Source organism: Phocoena sinus, chromosome 14 (genome assembly GCF_008692025.1).
Source record: "Phocoena sinus isolate mPhoSin1 chromosome 14, mPhoSin1.pri, whole genome shotgun sequence".
Classification (NCBI taxonomy): Eukaryota; Metazoa; Chordata; class Mammalia; order Artiodactyla; family Phocoenidae; genus Phocoena; species Phocoena sinus.
Window position 1 is genome coordinate 80,396,952 of NC_045776.1, and position 20,037 is coordinate 80,416,988.

The following is a 20,037-nucleotide window of genomic DNA, read 5'->3' on the forward strand; positions in this document are numbered from 1 at the left end:
AACCGCCAGGCCCCCCGGCGGACGTCCCTTTCTTTCTGCTTCCTCTTTCCCACACTTGGGGCATGGGCTCCAGGCTCGGGCCCCCAGGGTCCAGCAGTGTCTCCTTCTGTGTCTCAGAGCCTCAGTGTCCTCATCTGTGAGGCAGGCACAGTGGCCATGCCTACTTTGCAGAGTCAGGGGAGCATTGAGGGGGCTAATTCGGCACCGCCCTCGCCCACGGTCAGTGCTCAGGACACTCAGCCCCTTCATCAGCCGGGCTGCTGGGAGCACCTACTGCCCGCAGGCTGCCCGGCCACACTCATACCCAGGCCCCTCACCTACCCAGTCAGCATATACTGTATCCACAGCTTCCCTTACACGTGCTGGCACTGGGACCACCCCCCATTTTACAGATGAGGAAACTGAGGCCCAGTCACTTGCCCAAGGACAGCTCAGAAGGAGCAGAGGGGGAACAGCTCTGAACCATATTGCCCAACTGGCCCCCGGCCTAGGTCAGCCTAGGTCAGGCTCTCCCTAGGACCAGCAGGTCCAGCCACTGCCAACCAGACCACTTCTTCCTGGGGGTACTAGAGGCCTGTGATGCAGGAGGGGAGCTCAGGGATGTGGGCTGAATCCCCTGTGAGTCCCCCCACTCCTTCCTCTACCTCTTCTCTGGGCTGAGCAGCAGAGACCAAGGGCAGAGCACACTGGCTCCACCAAGTCTTACATGCTGGGTGAGAGGGGCACTGGGCAACCCCCTCTGGGCCTCAGTGTCCCCATCTTTGGTGGCACTAGACAAGATGGCCACAAGGAGCCTTTCCTGGTCTGAGAACTCAAAACAGACGCACCCCCCCACCCCACTCCCAAGTAGGGCCACTGGCTAAACACCACCAGCACCACCACCCATGATAATAAATCCTTCTGGAGACCTGCTAGGCACCAGGTGCAGCCTGAATACCTGGGTCCCAACCCCATCTCAGCTGCTCAGAGCTATGTGACCTTGGGCAAGTCACCTACCTTCTCTTAGACTCAATTTCCCCATCTGTGATATGGGGGTAATCACAACAGCACCCTCACAGGACTGCTGTGGGGATTAAATGAAGCCAAGGCAGTAAAGTGCCTAGTATGTAACAAGTGCCAAACAGATGCTGGCTAAAAGGGCATTTTTTCAACAACAGCTACTAGAATTTCATCATTACCCCCACTTTAAAGATGAGAGAAGCTGAGGCTCAGCCCCCGGACCCAGTAGGGCTGGCAAGGCTTTGAGACCATCTCAGCCAAACCAGGCTTGGACATGTGGGGAAACTGAGGCCCAAAAGAGCAAAGGGCTGGCCCCAAGGCCATGGCCAGCCCAGATGTGCTCCATTTGAAAATGGACCCCCAGCTCCCGGCAAAGCTCTGCCCTAAGGCCAGCCACCCCGGGCCTGGTGGCTGGTCCTGTGATCTCTCCCTGACCCTGGGACAACCCCCTGACCTCCCAGTCAGGCTCTCCCTCCACAGGGGCCAGGCTGGGATGCACGTCAAGTGATCCTGGCCCAGCACTGCCAAGTCCACCAATTTATAAGCGAAACCAGAAACTGGGTTCTTATATGAAATCTTTCCATTTTATGGTTTTTAACTATTGGCAACCAATCCAACTTTCTTGCTTTTCTGGGGTTTTTTTGTTTTTTTTTTGCGGCACGCGGGTCTCTCACTGTTGTGCCCTCTCCCGTTGCGGAGCACAGGCTCCGGACGCGCAGGCTCCGGACGCGCAGGCTCAGCGGCCATGGCTCATGGGCCCAGACGCTCTGCGGCATGTGGGATCTTCCCGGACCGGGGCACGAACCCGTGTCCCCTGCATCGGCAGGCGGACTCTCAACCACTGCGCCACCAGGGAAGCCCCAACTTTCTTGTTTTTAACTGTTGAGTGGGATGGTACGTCTCAGGCCTGGCCGGCTGGAAGCTCCTACTCTGCACCCCGCGGCTGGAGGGAGGTCGTTCACAGTGTGGCTGGGGGCTCGGGAGCAGGGGCCTGTCGGATCAGGGGCTCCGATCTCCTTAGCACCATGATGCTGAGCGAGTTTCTTTGCCTCTCCCAGCCTTGGTTTTCTCATCTGTCAAATGGGCCAACAAGCTTGACCTCATGGGAAGGACTTGAAGTCAAGTGTTTAGGGCAATGCCTGGCGCACAGCAGGTGCCTACTTAAGGTAGTAAACGTACTGTTCCCCCATCCCAGCCTGGGCTCAGAGATGCCCAAGGAGAGGGAGGTGCCACAGGACAAGCAGACATGGGGACCAGAGGGTCTTCTAGGAGAAGACTCAAGCCACACTCTCCCAAGCCAGAAGACCAGAGCAGCCCCAGAGGGCTCCTCTAGCCCATTCCTGCTGCTGGATAGGTGTCCCAGCCCCTCTGGCCCTAAATCCTCCAAGTGCTCCCACTGCTCTTCGTGTAAAACCTAAAATCCTCACCATGCTCCATAAGGCCCCAAATAATCCAGCCCCATCACCTTTCCAACCTCATCCCTCCTTCCTCCTTCTACTCCAGCCCCTGGCCACCCGGGTGTTCCTCAAAGTCTCCCGGTTCGTGTTCACTCCAGGGCCTTTGCACTTGCCATTTCCTCAGCCTGGGACTCCTTCACCCAGATCTTCCAGGATCGGCACCTGCGCTCATCCCAGATGTCACCTCTTGCCAAGGGGCCTTTGATGACCACCCCCCAGCCGAGGCAATCCCTAGCTTCCCCCGAGGGCCAGCGCGTAGTACAAGGAAGGGTTGCCCCACCTCCCGTCCACCTGCAGTGATGCCACTGAAACCAGACTTCAGACTTTGGGAACTAGTCACACAGGTCTCCTCCAACCGCCCTCCAGCCACCCACTGCAGCAGCCTGTGGCCTCCGCTTACACTCCACCTGTCGTGGCAAGCTCCCTCCCACCACAGCCCTCACGGTGACCCTTGACCCTTGGCTGCTGCTATCACCCCTACTTTACAGATGACTAGACTGAGGCTCCAAGTGGGAAAGTGACCGGCCCAAGGTCAGAGGTTCTGGTCAGAGGCGGAGCTGTGACCCAAGTCCAGGTGAGGCTGACCCATGAGCAGCTGGCCACCTGGCCTCAGACTTCTGGGTGGCGTTAGCTTGGCTGAGGCCCGAGTGATATCCCTGGGCAGCTGCCCACTCTCAGTTCTCGTCCTCCAAGCCTCTCCCCACTCTGGGCAGCAAGGGCTTCTCCAAACAGGTGCTGAGTACCCTTTCAAGTGACAGAGCTCGGGTATGAACCCAGAGCTCAAGCCCTGGCTGTCAAACCTTCCTTTGCCTATGTTTAAAGCTGCTCCCAAAGACAACTCCAGGGTCAGAGGTTGGAGGTCAAGGCTACCCTCCAGGCAGGCACACTCAGGACTTCTAGTCTAGGTATCCTTGGCCCAGAGACTGGAGGCTCCAAGTCACTGCAGGAAACATTCAGGAAGAGCCCCAGACTGTTCCAAGCACAAAGGGAAGCTGTCGGAAGCTGACGGAGCTGGGGCCTGCTCTGTCAGGCCAGGCACTCTGTGGAGGGGACAGGAGAGGCCCCACCAGGGCTGCTTACTTGGTGGGGGACACCCCAGGTCACACAGCGACCACCAAGCCTATGGCAGAGGCCCAGGCGGCCTGGAGGGAGGGGCGAGCCTCAGGGACCCAGCTACCACTCCGGGTCCCGTTTCTCCAAGGCCAGACACCACTTCTGAGCCCTGAGGACTCTGACCAGGGCCCCACCCTCAGGGTTCCCAAAGAACAGGAGCCTTGATCATGCATCCCAGCTGGGCAATGAGGGCCCAAACCAGCACTAGAAGTAAATCTGCATCCTTAGCCCCCAAATCATTTCACTACCGTGGCAACCAAAATAACAAGGCGGGCCAGTAACAGTGAGCCTCCCCTGCGCCAGGCACTCAGCAGATGTGCCCTCCCAGTTATCACAACAGCCACACAAGGTGCGAACTCTGAGTAGCTCCACTGTACAGAGGAGGAAACTGAGGCCCAGAGAGGTGATGTCACTTGCCTAAGGCCCCAGAGCTGAGAAAGAAGCTAATTCATTGTTTGAACCTGGGTCCATCCGACTCCTGACACTAGGTTTTCCAAGATGGTTTATTTTAAGCAGCAGGAGTTGTTTTTAAAGTTTTATAGGGAACCCCACCTTATCATGCAGATAAGATCATGTGTCTGGGACGTTATTTGCCTTTCATGGTATCGGAGCCTTGAGACGTTTTAAAAATGAGTAAAGTTTTTATCTGCACTTGCGTTTTTCCAAAGGCTTCGTGTTACACTTGGAATAAAATACTGACTCCTCACGGGACCCTCTACCCGCACATCCTCCCGCACGCCCCATCTTCCCCATCTGTGCTCCCAACACACTTCTGTTTTTCTTTCTTAAAAATATGCAAAATGCTGGGGACTTCCCTGGTGGTGCAGTGGTTAAAACTCCACGCTCCCAATGCAGGGGGCCCAAGTTCAATCCCTGGTCAGGGAACTAAATCCCACATGCGTGCTGCAACTAAGAGTTCACGTGCCACAACTAAGGAACCAGTGAGCTGCAACTAAGGAGCCTGCCTGCCACAACTAAGACCCGGCGCAAACAAATAAATACATAAATAAATAAAAATAAATACATTTTTTAAAAAAACATACAAAATGCCTTCCCATCTCAGCACCTTTGCCTATGCTGTTCCTGCTGCCCAGAGGTTCTTATCTCAGTATTAAGGTCTCAGTTCAGAAGTCACCACCTCAGTGGGAATTCCCTGGTGGTCCAGTGGTTAGGACTCTGTGCTTTCACTGCTGAGGGCACAGGTTCAATCCCTGGTTGGGGAACTAAGATCGCATAAGTTGTGTGGTGCAGCCAAAAAAAAAATAGTTACCTCCACAAGACTCACTGTTAAACTTTAGTGATTAAGAGAGTGTGGTGTCAACATAAGAATAGACACATAGGCCAGCGGAACAGAAGGAGGGTCCAGGAGCACACAGATAGACACTAGATTTAGGATGAAAGTAGCATTGCATGCAATCCAATAGGAAAAAGAGAGTCACATCAGCATGTAGTGCCAGAAGTGGAAGAAGTGTGACCCCTACCTCACGCCATACACAAAAACTAATTCAGGATGGATCTTGTGAAGGCCCATCAATATGACTCAGCCCAAACAATAAAGCTTCTAGAAGAAAAGACAAGGGACGTGTCTGGTGGTACAGTGGTTCAGAATCTGCCTGCCGGGACTTCCCTGGTGGTCCAGTGGTGAAGAATCTGCCTTCCAATGCAGGGGATGCGGGTTTGATCCCTGGTTGGGGAGCTAAGATCCCACATGCCACGGGGCAACTAACTAAGCCCAAGTGCCACAACTACTGAGCCCACGTGCCCTGGAGCCCTCAGGCCACAACTAGAGAGAAGCCCGTGCGCCATAACAAAAGATCCCACACGCCTCAACGAAGATCCCGCATGCTGCTACTAAGACCCGATGCAGCCAAAAATAGAAAAGAAGAAAAGAATCTGCCTGCTGATGTAGGGCACATGGGTTCAAGCCCTGGTCTGGGAAGATCTCACACGCCATGGAGCAACTAAGCCCGTGCGCCACAACTACTGAGCCCACATGCCACAACTAATGAAGCCCGCACACCTAGAGCCCGTGCTCCACAACAAGAGAAGCCACCGCAATGAGAAGCCCGCGCCCCGCAACAAAAAGTAGCCTCCACTTGCTGCAACTAGAGAAAGCCTGCGTGCAGCAACAAAGACCCAACGCAGGCAACAACAAAAAAAAGAAAAGACAAGAAAGATCTTCATGACCCTGGGTAGGCAAAGATTCTTTAAATGGGACACAAAAAGCACTAACCATACAGGAAAGCAACCGATAAACTGGACTTCATTAAAGTTAAGAACTTAGGTTCATGGGACTTCCCTGGTGGTGCAGTGGTTAAGACTCTGCACTCCCAATGCAGGGGGCCCAGGTTCAATCCCTGGTCAGGGAACTAGATCCCGCATGCATGCCACAACTGAGAGTTCGCATGCCGCAACTAAGAAGCCCACGAGCCGCAACTAAGGAGCCCGTGAGCCACAACTAAGACCGGGTGCAACCAAATATATAAATAAACTAGTAAATAAAATAAATATTTTTTAAAAAGAACTTAGGGGGCTTCCCTGGTGGCGCAGTGGTTGAAAGTCCGCCTGCGGATGCAGGGGACACGGGTTTGTGCCCCGGTCCGGGAGGATCCCACATGCCACGGAGCGTCTGGGCCCGTGAGCCATGGCCGCTGAGCCTGCGTGTCTGAAGCCTCTGCTCCGCAACGGGAGAGGCCACAACAGTGAGAGGCCCGCGTACCACAAAAAAAAAAAAAGAACTTAGGTTCATGAAAAGATTCCATTAAAGGAGTAAAAAAGACAATCACAGAGCAGGAGGTCATATGTATGATACAAAGAAAGTGCATTCAAGTGTGCTGAAGTACATTCAGGTATAAAAACTTTTATAAATCAATAAGGAAAGGACAGACAACTCAATAAAAATGGCAAACACTTGAAAAAAGAGTCAATCCCAATGGCCAATAAACACATGAAAAGGTACTTAACCTCATGAGTCATAAGGGAAATGCAAATTAAAGCCAAGATTTGAGATACCAGTATACATCCACTAGAAGGGCTGGAAAGAAAAAAGACTCATTCACTGCTGATGGGGATGCAAAATTGTGCTGCCACTTTGGAAAATGTTTAGAAGTTTCATATAAAATTAAACTTGCACTTCCCATATGACCTAGCACTTCTAGGAATCTACCGGAGGGAAATGGAAGCGTATGTCAATACAAAGACCTAAGAGCAAATTTCATTACAGCATGATCTGCAAAAGTACCAAAGTGGAAACAACCCAAATATCCATCAACCGGTGAATGGATAAATAAACTGTGGTACATTCACACAACAGGCTGGATTTACTCAGCGATAAAAAGAAACAAACTCTGATGCCCCCAAAAGCATGGACAAATCTCTAGAACATGCTGGGTGAAAGGAACCAGACACAAAAACCAATATACTATACGATTCCATTTATATGAAGTTCGAAACAGAGAAATGCAATCCGTGGGGGTGGGAGTCGATGTGTGGGAGGGGGGGAGTGTTGACGTGGAAGAGGCATGAGGGAGCCCCTGGGGCACTGGGCCACCGCGTGTACTAACACAGGGACACTCGTGGAGCTTCAGACACACTTCACACGCCTCAGCATGTGCATGGGACCCCCACAATGAAGTCTAACAGGAAAGGTACTTCACATAAGGGGGTTCCTTGACAACACCCCATCCCAACCCCCAAATTAGGGCCCCTCAGTTATCCTCCCAGAGGCCTCATTGCTTTCCTTCAGAGCACAAAATACACTTGATTCCATGTTCATCTGTAGGTTTAGTCCTTCAATAGCCCCACCAAGACACCAGCTCCCCCAGCACCTAGTGTGTGCCTGGTACAGTGTAGGTGCTCAACAAGTATGTTTTGAATGAATGAATAATCATTTGGTCTCCTCCACCCAGACCGTGACCCCTCAGGGCTGGGATCTGCTTTGCTCACTCTCTAGACCAAGGCCCTAGGACATAACAGAACCACAAAGAGAAGAGAAAGGAAGACCACATGGTCCCATCAACTTGACACATCTGGTCAAAGATGGAGTCCGGCAGGTGTGTAGACCACAGTGACATTCAGCTTCAACTGCACGGCCGGAATTAAGTGGGTCGCAAAGGAAAAAGACAAAAAGATTTAAACTTGAAAGAAAATAAGACATCCACAAAGCATGGGAGGCTCCAAGGAATTCCACGACGTTTTGAAATCCCTAGGAGAAATCTTCCTGTTTGTCAGGGTCAATCTGGGTCAGGGGTTTCAAGGACCTTGGACCAGGCTGCCACTAGCCCACATGATGCCCATGTATGGTGTCCCTGGACATTCTACAAAATCCCTGACCAGCGCTCCTCAAAACTGTCAAAGCCATCAGAAACAAGAAAAGCCTGAGAAACTGTCACAGCCAAGAGGTGCCTAGGGAAACATGACAGCTAAATCTAACATGGTGTCCTGAAGCAGAAGAGGGACATTAGGGGAAAACTAGTGGAATCCAAAGGAACCTCGGAGTTCAGTTAACAGTAATGTACCAATGTTTGTCCCTTAATTATAAGACGCATGTACATGGTACTGTAGCATGTTAACATGAGGCAAAGCTGGGTGCAGTGTATAAGGGAACTCTGTACTATCTGTAAATGGAAAATGATTCTCAGAGGAAAAAGTTCACTTTTAAGAAGGCGCGCTTTCCGCCAGGCACTTTGTGGCCGCCTGCTGGAAAAGTGTCACCACCCGTACCCCCATAACCACGTGCCCGGGGTCTTACCTTGGGCGGGTCGAAGAGCTCCAGCAGGCGGTCCGCGCCGTCGGGGCCCGCGCGCCGCAGCGCCAGCCGCCCCCTTTGCCAGCGTGCCCCGCTGTCCATGGAGGCCTCGTCGGCCAGGCTGTACCGCAGCGGCGCCTCCTTGAGGGCCTCAGGTGGCGGCTCCCGGGCCAGGCTCCAGGGCAGGAGCTTCCTAGCCAGGCCGGGCCTGGCCGGGGCCTCGCCTGCCTCCCCCGCTGCCGCGCTGGGGGCCGCGGGCAGCCCCCCGGCCGAGCGGTGGCGGAAGATGTGACGGAGACTGTGGCGCAGGTGCTGGAGGGAGCAGGCCGGCCGCGGCGGGGCCAGCTCCTCCGAGCTGCGGGCCTTGGGAAGGCCGGGGGTGGGGGTGGGGGCGGGGGCGGCGGGGCCCGGCTCGGCTGGGGACGCCTCGGCCTTGGCCGGGGGCCCGCGGCCAGTCTCACGGTAGTCACGCTTAGGGGCGGCGGCTCGGGTGCCCGACAGCTCGGGCGCCCGGCCCTCGCGCACCTCGCGGCAGAAGTAGCGCTGGAAGAGGTCGGTGAACTGCAGCGACACGAGCTCGGCGCGCAGCGGCGCGTGGTGCGGGTGCTCGCGGGCGAAAAGCCAGTACTGCCGGGCCAGCTCCCGGGCTGCGGCCACCGCGTGCAGCTCGCAGAACTCGCTCCAGCCTCGCGGGGATGGGGCCGTCGCCGCCGAGGATGCGGAGGAGGCCGAGGAGGACTGCAAGGTGGGCCCGTTCATGGTGGAGACCAAGGTAGAGCTGCCGGGCTAAAAGACACGGTGGGGAGTGAGTGAGAGAGGAGGAAGCGGACGGGTGAGCGACACCCACTTAAAGCCAACGCCAGACACGCTAGTCACCAGGCACAACGTCAAACAGCGAAAATTACTGTTAATACCCAGTGCTGGTGAAGATGCAGCAAAACGGGCACTCCCTTCAGTGTTGCCAGTACTGTTAGGGGTACAGTCTTTTTGGAGGGCAATTTGGTAGGATCATTTTCAGACCTAGTAATTCCACTTCTAAGTATTCAAGAGAAATAGTTTCCTCCATGTGCAGAAAGGCATGTACAAGACAATCCCCTGCTAGACGTTTCCTGCCCCCACATTTATAACAGGAAAAAATAAATACAACCTAAAGCCCTATCAGTCAGAGACTGGTGAAATAAACTGTGGTACATCTGCAGGCTGGAATATGCTTCAGCAGTGGAGAAGGAGGACGAAGATCTATGCTACCTTGGGGAATCACCAGGGCACAGCATTAAGGGAAAAAAGCAAACCACAGAGCAATACAACCGTGCGATCCCACTTACGTGAACACACAAAGCAAAACTACCAATTCGTATGTGTACATAAATGTATTTAAGTGGTGGGCAGGAAACATGTGGCTGGAGCAACGCCATCCAGAAACAGTGGTGACCTGTGGGGAGGAGCCAGAATCTGGGGTGCAAGGTGGGAAGTAACCAAGGAAAACGGTTACTACTTGTCTCTAGAAAATATGGCTAAGAACATGGCGCCTGGAGCCTGGACTCAAATCCCAGCATGAACCGCTTACTAGTTGTGTCACCTTGGGTGTGTGATTTCTTTCTGCCTTGCTTTCCCCATCTGTAAAATGCGGACCATGATTGCACCTACCTCATAGGAGTGTTATGAGGATTCACTGAGTTAATAAATGTAAAGGCCTTAGAACCTAGGAAAAGCCTAATAAGGCTTATGATGAATGTTACAATAAGAGTGTATTATTAGTGTCAATAAAAAGAAATATAGGGGCTTTCCTGCTGGTGCAGTGGTTAACAATCCGCCTGCCAATGCAGGGGACACGGGTTCGAGCCCTGGTTCGGGAAGATCCCACATGCCTTGGAGCAACTAAGCCCCTGTGCCACAACTACTGAGCCTGAGCTCTAGAGCCCGCAAGCCACAACTACTGAGCCCGTGTGCCGCAACTACCAAAGCCCACATGCCTACAGCCTGTGCTCCACAACAAGAGAAGCCACCACAATGAGAAGCCTGCGCATCACCACGAAGAGTAGCCCCCGCTCACCGCAACTAGAGAAAGCCCACACGCAGCAACAAAACCCAACGCAGCCAAAAATAAATAAAATAAACTTTATTTTTTAAATAAATAAATATAAAACAACAAATAAAAAGGGATAAATTAACAAGACTCACAAGGAGTGCAAAGGTACTTCCTATTCTGATGGGGAAACGTCAGGACAGGCAGACCCTTGCCTGCTCATCCCAACTGGGGCTCCCACACAATCAAAACGGAGAAGCCCCCTACCCTCTGCTGTCCACGGTGCTGAACCCTGGACCTCTCTAGTTACCATCAGTACTGTCTGTCCTCCCAGCTAAGCCTGGCTGGGCCCAGGCCCCTGCTGGGGACCACACAGTCATGGCTGCTCATTCACACACAGACACCTCCACCTAAATATTACTGAGGGCCTACTGTGTGTCAGCCACTGTGCTAGGCCCTGGAGATAACAGCAGTGAACCAGAAAGAAATTCCTGCTCTACTGCTGCTACATTATACACACACCCACACACCCAAGTGTTGGCTGTGTGCCTCTGACTGGACCTCTCTGAACCCGTTTCTTCGTCTGTCAAATTGGGAGCAACACAGTATCTACCTCCTAAGATGGCTGCAAGGAGTCCTTGAAAGGGGACTCAAGGTGAAGATCTGAACCTAGAAACTGGGGTTCTTTCTGCCACACCCCACTCCACATCTCCAGGCCGTGGTGGTGACCCTGCAGCCGATCACAGCAAGACAGCCCAGACGGCACAGAGTGGGTGCTACTGCACCGGCCGGGAGGGTGCTGTGCACACATTTGACTTTTTGCGTATCACAGGGTCCTTGGCACCTATACACCATAGGCACTTTGTACACAGTGGGCAGAAGGGAAGGGAGAGGGGCCACGTGTGCCCTTGGCCACCACGCTCTGCCAAGAAATCCACACCTGTTGGTGAAGAGGAGGGTTTTACCTGCATGTGTGGGCGACCTGTCCTCGGTTAAGCCCTCGGCCACCCCACGCCTTGACACAGGTGAGGCCAGCACTGTCCTCACAGGTTGGGGAAACCAGATGCCAGACCCAAGCTCCTGTCCCATCCACGAGACCCCGTGTGACGTGCCCTCGCACCAGCTGCCTCTGGACAACTGCCTCAGGTGTCCCTTTGCCCTGCCTGCTCCCAGTCTGCTTCCAATCTCACTCAAGAGAAGCCTCCCCTGAGCTCACTGGCGACTGAGTCCTGAACTTGTCTTTCAGCACACTGGTCACATGCTCTCATTCAATAGCAATGATTGCTTAATTAGTGAGTATCTCCCCACCAGACACTGAGCTCCACGTGCCAGGAGCCACTCCCAGCTCCATCCCCAGTTCCTAGCATGCAGCAGGAGCCCAATAAATGCCTGCTGAACGAATGAATGTAGGAATGCAAGAGGTCGGCTGGATCTGCAACCTCTGGCTCCTCTGGCAGATGTGTGGTGGCCAGCACCCACCAGTGACCACCTCTCGCTGGGCCAACCCACCTCCTGGGCACCCAGGCCTATCCGTTTGCGTGGAACACCTGACCCTGTCCACCCATGTACATCAGAGTCCTGAAGCCCAGCTGCAGGACCAAACCCTGGTAAGAGCCTTCTCAGAACAGCTGTGCCTGCTCCAAGCTCCCTCACTGCCCAGGCAGTGGCTGGCAGCCCTCCTCACCAGGCCCCCTATTCCAATTCTCCATAAGAAGAGTGGTGTGTACTCAGCACATGATATACCTCAGGCGTTTTTCTAACTGCTTTTGCAAAACATCAACTCTCCCAAGCTTCACAACAGTACTAGGAGGTAGGGCCAATAACTGCTCCCATTTTACAGGTGGAGAAACTGAAGCACAGAGGTCCCACAGCTAGCGATTAATGGAAACCCCACACACAAGGCCCCCCAAAACACTTGATCAATGCCCAAATGCACACAAGGAAGACGCACTGCCCAGTGAATGTTTATCCAGAGGAGGGGATATAGAGGTCTCATTCAGCTCCTGCTGGAGTCAGGAGGCCTCAGCTCCTCTGTCCAGGTCATAAACCCACCAGGTGGTTGGAAAATAGCCACAGGGTGAAAATTTTAAAACATCAATAAATGACACTATTTCACGCTTTCTACGTGCCCTGCTCTGTGCTAAACACTTCGCATTTATTCACTTATTTATTCCCCACCAGAGTGGGCAATCCTAGCATTATGCCCATTCTATGGATGAGAAAGCCACGGTGCGGGAGGAATGGCTTGCCCAGGGTCACGGGGCCCTCGAGGGGCAGAGCTGCAATTAGAACCCGCTCGCTCTGCTGGAAGCACCAGCTATACATGAGCAATACTGCCTACTGTCCATCTCCCTCAGCCCGGGAGTCTGCCCCCAGCAGGCCGAGGGCCATCACACTCCTGCACACTCCGCAGGGCCTGGTCAGAGCTGGTGCTCCAGAAATATTACTTGCATGAATTAACGAACTCCTAGGGTTGAGGCAGGCTGCTATTTGACAGTCGTACTCTTGGAATCACGCTCCTGACCTTTGTGGACTGACAGAAAAGGCTGAGGGGCTCCAAGAAACCCACCACAACAGATGACCTCTCTACGGTGGAGCTACCAACCAAATCTGGGTTCACATCCTAATTCTGCCACTTCCTCGCTGTGTGATGCAGAAGAGAGGGCTTCCCTCTCTGAGCCTCAGTGTCCCCATCTGTAAAGTGGGCTAATGTACTTGGCATTCACTAGGAGCATTCTAAGAACTGATGTCTGAGGGATGCTTGGCACAGGGCTCAAGAAACAGGTGGCTGTTGCTATTTCATTACTATTATTGTTAGAAGAGAGGAGCGCCTGCTACAGAGAATGTCAGACCTGCCTGCTGCAAGAAGCCACAGGCAGAGCCTGGCTTCATGGGCTGGGCCAGGCAGGGAGGGTCACGGGAGCCCGAACACAAGGCCTTCTCAGGGGTGAAGCACTGCTCAGGCAGCTCCAGGCAGGAGCTCCAGGCAGGAAGTCACCAGCCAGAGCACTCAGCTGTGGCCTATGCCGGGGAGGGGGCCATGCCTGGGAGGTTTCCTGGCCGGGGCAGGCAGCCAGGCCACAGGAAGGTGGTCCCCTCCTTGGGCCTCGGCCCAGGTGGAAGCATTTACTGAGTGTTTACTATGCGCCAAACACAGAGGAAGAGCAATTGATCAGATCACGCCAACCCTGGGAACAGGGCCTAAAAGCTCTTGGTAGGAAGCAACTACTAATCACCTGGGGGTTCCCAGGAGCCCCCAGGCTTCAGCTAGGGGGTATAGGGAGTAGAGGGATCTTTGGGGCATTTCTATCCCCTCCAACCCCCCACAGGAGCATCTGGGAGCCTGGGCGGCCACAGGGATGAACAGCCTTCCACAGAGAGGGGCCTGCAAATCCAGGGGGTCCCTCCCACCTTCTCATCCTGGGCTTTTGGGCCAGGGAGATCTGCTGGGTAAGGGAGTCGGAGTCCAGGATTTCCCAAAATCCCACATCAGGGCGAGGGATGAGGATGATGTGACGTGGAGCAGGAAAATCAGACCGCATCCCAGCAACCCCCCGCCAAGTCCCCATGGCAAACACGTGGAGACGGAGGCGGCGACCTCTGTGCCCATCCTGGGGGCTCATGTCAGGGCGGGGGTGGGTCTGCCTTTCAGGACCCCAAGTTTAGAACAATTGTGTCCACAGAGTCCCTGCTCAGGGCAACCTGGTGAGGGCTTTGAAGCCTTAGCCAGTACCTGGTGTCCCCTGTTCAAGCATATACATCCTACACCAAGCCGGGGAGAGTTCAGGCTCTGAAGAGCTGGGAATCCTGGCTCTGAGTTGTGGGGCTCACTCTAACCCAGGACCCCAGAGATCGAGGCTCATCAGCCTCTCCTCTATCCAATCACCCTGGGTAATAATGTAATCTTGGAAAGCTAATATTTGCTAATATTTCCTGTTTAATTATCAGGCCCAGGTGCAGAGAAGGCCTTTACCCACCTGTGGGAATTTCACCTGCCAAGGCTTGGGGAGAATATTTTAAATTGTGATAAATGAAGTTAAAATGAGCCAGTCCAGAGCCTCCATTCTCCCCCAGGTCCACAGCTCACAGATGTTTGGGCAGGAAGTCTTATACCTTCAGAGGGAGACACCTCCTCCAGGGAGCCCTCCAAGTTCACTCCAGGCTGCTGTAAGCATTTCTGCCTTTCCTACCCACAGCACCAACTTCTCCAGGAGCCCAGACCCGCCCCCCACCCCCACCCCATCCAAGGAGGCCCAGAGAGTTGAGGGGATTCCAACACACACTGCCTGGCAGGAGGCCCACTGCCCTTTCACACCACTCGAGCTGGCCAGACTGTGTAGAAGCCTACAGGCAGTACAGAGCACAGGTTCTGGGGCCCTGGGGAGGCTGAGAAGTGGGTTCTGCTCTAGCCCATCGGGCAGCCAGGGGGCCGTGATGCACTCTCGCCGGGGTCACCTAGTGCCTGGGGACATTTATCACACCAGCACAGTCTGCCAGAACAGGAAATGTCCTCTGGCTTCCTCTGCCCCCACCCTCAGCCTGACACCCTAGCCAACAGCCTTTGGGAGGTGGGGAAAGCCAGGGCCACCGAAGAACAGGCAGAACTCTCTAAGCCACCCCCATCCCAGCATGTGACTTCTTCCTTTAACTGCCCCTGGGTTGAGGGGAGAGAGGGGAAGCCTCTCAGTCAGCTCTGCACACCCCATGCCCCCAGACGGTGTTGCTTCCTCAGGATATCAGGACGGGTGCCCTCAAGCCCTCCTGCAATCCTCTCTCCACACTCATCACCCTCTCGGGGCCTCTCCTCCTGCGAGATGACACCAGAGTGCCAGCTCTCAAAGGACAGATCCCATGCCGAAGGCCCTCCTTTGTGTCCACTCCCCTAATTGCATTTCCAGTTCCCCAGCCCCTCAAGGCCAAGGCCTCCCCCTCAGGCACCCTTGTGAGTCAGCTCCCGGGTGAGCAGGGCACAGACTTCCTCCCTCCCAGGGCTCCCTGGGGACCCATGGGGCAGTGGCAGGCTGCCCTTGGCCAGCCAGGATGGGGGCCCACATCCGGGCAGGCCCCTAGGGGCTCCAGGCCTGGTTCATGAGGAAGCCTGCAGCCCGGCCCCCCTAGCCGACCCCTGACAGGGTGGCGTGGGAGGAAAAACCTTCCAGCCATCTGCGCAGCTGCCGGGTTTCCGGGCGGGGCGGGGAGGGGCCGGGAGATGCCAGGAGGACTTGCTCTCCTGGGGAAGTACCCCTTGCCCCTGCTGGGAGGAATGATGCTGGGCTGAGCAGCCCAGTGGTGACCAATGGGACCCCGAAGCCCCAACTGAAGAATGCTGGTCGTCCAGGCTTTGGGGCCCAAGTAAGTGGGTGTCCAACTGTGGTTTGGACCTGCCCAGTCCCCGAGGGACCTCAGGCCCCGGAAGCCAGGGAGCTGAGGCACAGGGCTCCTGGGTCCAATTAGGACTGACTCAGCGAGTGACCCCAGCTGAGTCACTTCCCCTGGGCATCCTGCCCGCCTCAGTTTCCTCAGGGAGGGCGGGTAGCTGGGAACAGGGTCTGGCTGGGAACAAGTAACTTGTATTACACCTCTGGACTCTCCAAGGCAGGCTTCTCTGTCTGCCAGATGGAAGCAGCTTCCTGCTCCGCCCAAAGATGCTGAACACCCAGGAGCCCCTAGGGCCCATTTTCCCAGGAAACCTGGCAATTAAGTGGCAGCCCCCCTCTTGGGCATTAACAGCGTAGCTCTTATTGAGCACTGACTGCATGCCAGGCACTCTGCATGCCTATTCTCAAAACCCTATTAGTACACTCATTCATAGATGAGGAGACCCATAGCTCAGAGAGGTTAAGGGACAAGCCCAAGGTCACACGGCCATGGCAATTATACCCAACATAGTTTGAGTCCCTACTCTGTGCCAGACTCATACACTTCACGTATGCACTCACATGCAGGCTCATATACCCGGGAGAAGCTGGGACTCTTGGCCCCCGCTGGGCAGGTGCGCCCCAGAGAGTTCAGGTAACTTGCCCAAGGCCTCACAGCTAGAAGCTGGCAAAGCTCAGATTTGGCTCCAAACCCACGCTGCTACTGGGAGAAGTGAGAACTGAACAGAAGAGACCTCTCATTTTAATAATAATAACAACACTATCTATTATTATTATTATTTTTTTAACACTATCTATTATTAATTGAGTGCCAAGGCCAGCACTGAATGCTTTATGTGCCCTGTCTCCCCCACTCGGCGTGGGCAGCGCTGGGACTAGCAGCTGGGCGGTCCCTCCAAGTGTCTCCAGCCCTGCCCCCTCTGCCCTCGGGGAGACTTCATCCAGGAGGTGGCACCGCCAGACCCAGATATCCAAGGGTCCGCACAGGCTGAACTGCTGCAGGGCTACCCAGTACCTGCTCGCCCAGGCTACCGCCATATCTGGAGTGGCTCTACAGGATCTAATTTGTATTAGAAAGTTCTGTTTACTGGAGAAGGATCAAGCCCAGGGTTCAGAAGAATTGGGGGATGGGGGGGTGGGGGCGGGTGGATCTGGAAGGAAAATGAGCAGAGCTAACATCCAAAACAAGAAAGATAATAACAATCTCATCCTTATTACTATTCCTCCTCCTGACCAAGCCACGCTAAACACTGTGAATTCACTCATTCGTGGTTCCAATGGCCCTAAAGAAGTAGGTACTATTATCACCCCCATTTGACAGATGAAGAAACTGAGGCTGGGGTGGTTAAGCAAGGCCATATAGCCAGGAAGCACCATCACCTCATCCTGCCTGGGTCTCCAGAATTCTTCTCCCAAACACTCAGGAAACCCCAGAGCTGCACGTGCAGGGGGTGCTCAAGGGATGCTGATGAACAAACATTCCACAGCCAGTAACAATAACACTAATTGTGGTAATGATGAAAACCACCACCACCACCACCTGGAATTGAATCCTTTCAATGCCAGGCTTATTACATACCCTACCACAAACCTATTATTACCCCATTTCACATAGGGGAAACTGAGGTTCACAAGTATCACTGGCCCATGCCCTCAGCAGGAAAAAAGGCAGTGAGGGAATGGAACGTAAGCTTCCAGGACACTCCTCTGCCGCTGCTGAGCCCCTGAAGGTCCTCAGACGCCAGAAGCTGATACTTTAGTCCAGCCCCTTCCCAGCTGGCTGCCTCTGTGGCCCACGGGGACTCACACAAGTTCTAGGAATGTTCACCCTTTGGCTCAGAAGGATTTTTCCCCTCCCAGAGGGGGGTTGTGGGAAAAGGCTCAGAAAACGTGTATTAAAAACCCTTCCAACTTCCCAAAACAGGCCCTGGCCTCTCATCTGCTGACCCCAGCCTGACAAGGCGGCCTCAGCCGGCTCTCCCCACTTTAGAGCTGGGTCTCTGGCCCCCGCAGGCCCCGGAGAGCCTCCAGGGCTGTTTCCGCTCTGGCAGCCAGGTCAGTGATGGGAAACCCAGGTACAACTCGCACCCACAACCCCGGAGATCCATACACCCACAGCCCTGACAGGGGCCTCAGGGCTGGACTGTAAATGGGGATGGGCCGGCTGCCCCAGCTGAGCCTGGCAGTTGGTGGGTGTCAGAGGAGGCTCATCTCCCAGGCCAGGGGGTGCGGGTCAGATCTCTGCCCCTCCTGCCCCCAAAGCTGGACCTTGGCCCTTCAGACTTGGCCTTGCCAGGCCCTCTGTTCCGAAGCCCCCCGCCTGTAGCCCAATTTCACTTCCTCCCACTCAGTCCAGCCTGGCCATTCCCCTCCCTGGAAGCCCCCAGCTGCAGGCAGTGACCTCCTCATCTACATCATTGTGGCCCGGGAATGGGGAAGAGAAACAGGAGAATGAGGAAACTCAGGAAAAAAAGTGGAATGGCAGGCAGCCCCCCCCACCCCGCCACAGTTCCTCAAATGCAGTCCCCATTGCCCCAAAAGCCCCCAGGAACAGAATGAGGGAAGGGAGGGGATCTCTGCATCAGGCATTAAGGGCCTCTGAAATACCTTCCCAGCCCTGCTGACCTATTAAGCCAATGACCTGTGTCCCAATTTTTTTGGTGGGAGGATTCCCCTGGAGCCCCAGGTCCAGGGTGGGAGGGTACCAGCCCAAAGAGACCTGAGCTGTGAGAGCTCTAACCCTTTTGAACCCCCAGATTCTATAGCATGGGGGTGCCTGGGCCACCCCACCTCCCTGATGCAGGGAATGGGGAGAGGGGCTTCTGGAATGGGGGGAGGGCTCCCCTCTTAGCCACACGGCCTGGCCTGGGAGAGTGGGGAGGAGCCTGCGCCCCACTCCAAGAGGACTCTTCCATTATCATGGGCTCAGTTTCACTACTTTCACTTTCAAGGTACCAAGCCGGCCGCCCCCCCCCGCCCCCCTCCTCACCAGGCACAAGTTGACTGGCTGGGCTACGTTAAGAGGCGGACTGGGAGTATTAGCCATACCCTCTCTCAGCGCCTCCCCCACTGCCTCAACTGCCCCATTACATCCCCAACACGTGTGTGGCTGGGAGTGTCGTATAGCAGGGCGTCTCAGGAGCTGGGGAACGGTCACCCCTGAACACCTCCATCTGAGTTAGCTTCAGGACAATATTTTAGGCTGTTGTGGGAGTGAGCAGACACTGGGCAGAACTGGACACGGGGCCTCCTCTTCCCCCATTAAAGCCCTCCTAGCCCCGGAGGAGGGGAGCGCTGGGAAAGGCGGGCTTACCTGAAAGAGAGGGGGTCCGGGCCCGGCCGGCCCATGGCGTCGCGCGCCCCCGGCCCCCCGAAATCCCTAGGGGGCGGGAGGGCCCCCGCCCCGGGCGCGTTCTCTCCCGCGCGCCGGCTCCTGGCTCGCGGCTCGCTCGAGCTGGGCTCAGGCAGGAAACCCAGGCTCGGAAAATGGCCAGCGCCTCATCATTTCCGCCGCCAGCGCTTGACAGTTGCGGGAGGATGCGCCTCCGGGCCGCCACCGGGGAAACTTTGCTGAGGCCGCCGTCTCCACCGCGGGCCGCGACAGTCCGGGCGGGCGGCCGGGCGGAGGCGGTGGCCCGAGCCCATGCCGCCCCGCGCCGTTATGTAAAGAGGAACCGGCTGTGCGAGCGGAGCCCGGCGGGGGAGGGCGGCCAGGCAGGGGGCGGGGCCGTGGTGGGCGGGGCCACACCAGGCCCCGCCCCAGTCCTCCCGTGAACCGGACTTGGCAGGGGGCGGGGAGAAAACAGGACTAGGGGCAGGGCCAGCCATCGCCCCGCCCATCAGCCCTGCTCCTCTGCGACTGACCAGGTCCTGGGGTCTCAAAAGCCAGCCCGGGGAGAGGCGGGGCCTTGTAAAGCCACGCCCACAGATCACCCTCCCGATTTCGTAGCGCTAAACCTAAAGAAGGGAATGAACGGCAGGAGGGGCGGGGCAACCTTGGCCCCACCCACCTAGCGCCAGGGGCCACCGGGTGCCTCCACACTGCGGGGGCGGGGCCAGATTAAGGAAAGGCGGGGTCTGAGGGCGGGGCCGGGCCGAGGCGCCTGGCCTCGAGGGGGCGCGACCCTGCCGACTCCCTCCTGCAGGGCCTTATCTGCGCGCGCCGGGCCGGTCAGTGCAATAGCGACCGCAGCTTTCATCATCACCTGGGGAAAGATCCCAACCCGGCCCGGCCCCGACTATCCGCGACTGTACTGAGCAGACCCCCATAGCGCCACCCTCAGCTCTGCTCTTGTCGCAGCCCATGCCCCTATAGAC

At 55.6% G+C, this 20,037-nt stretch overlaps 1 protein-coding gene and 1 non-coding gene across 7 annotated transcripts in view; one reads left to right on the forward strand and one right to left on the reverse strand.

Moving 5' to 3' along the window:
- SH2B3 (SH2B adaptor protein 3) overlaps positions 1-19,413 on the reverse strand; it is a 39,558-nt gene extending 20,145 nt beyond the window's left edge. For 2 of the 6 annotated variants that reach the window (XM_032602931.1, XM_032602932.1), the window contains exons 1-2: positions 19,034-19,410; positions 8,320-9,102 (exon numbers count right to left, since the gene is read on the reverse strand). In XM_032602931.1, the coding sequence (XP_032458822.1) occupies positions 8,320-9,075 (756 nt within the window). In that variant the 5' untranslated portion in view covers positions 9,076-9,102; positions 19,034-19,410. Of the gene's footprint in view, positions 1-8,319; positions 9,103-19,033 lie in introns of all 6 variants that reach the window. The other 4 variants (XM_032602935.1, XM_032602934.1, XM_032602930.1 and 1 more) reach the window with 4 other exon arrangements.
- Positions 5,866-5,938, forward strand: TRNAG-CCC. The gene has a single exon. It is a non-coding gene; the product is annotated as a tRNA-Gly (tRNA).
- Positions 19,414-20,037: the final 624 nt, after the last annotated feature.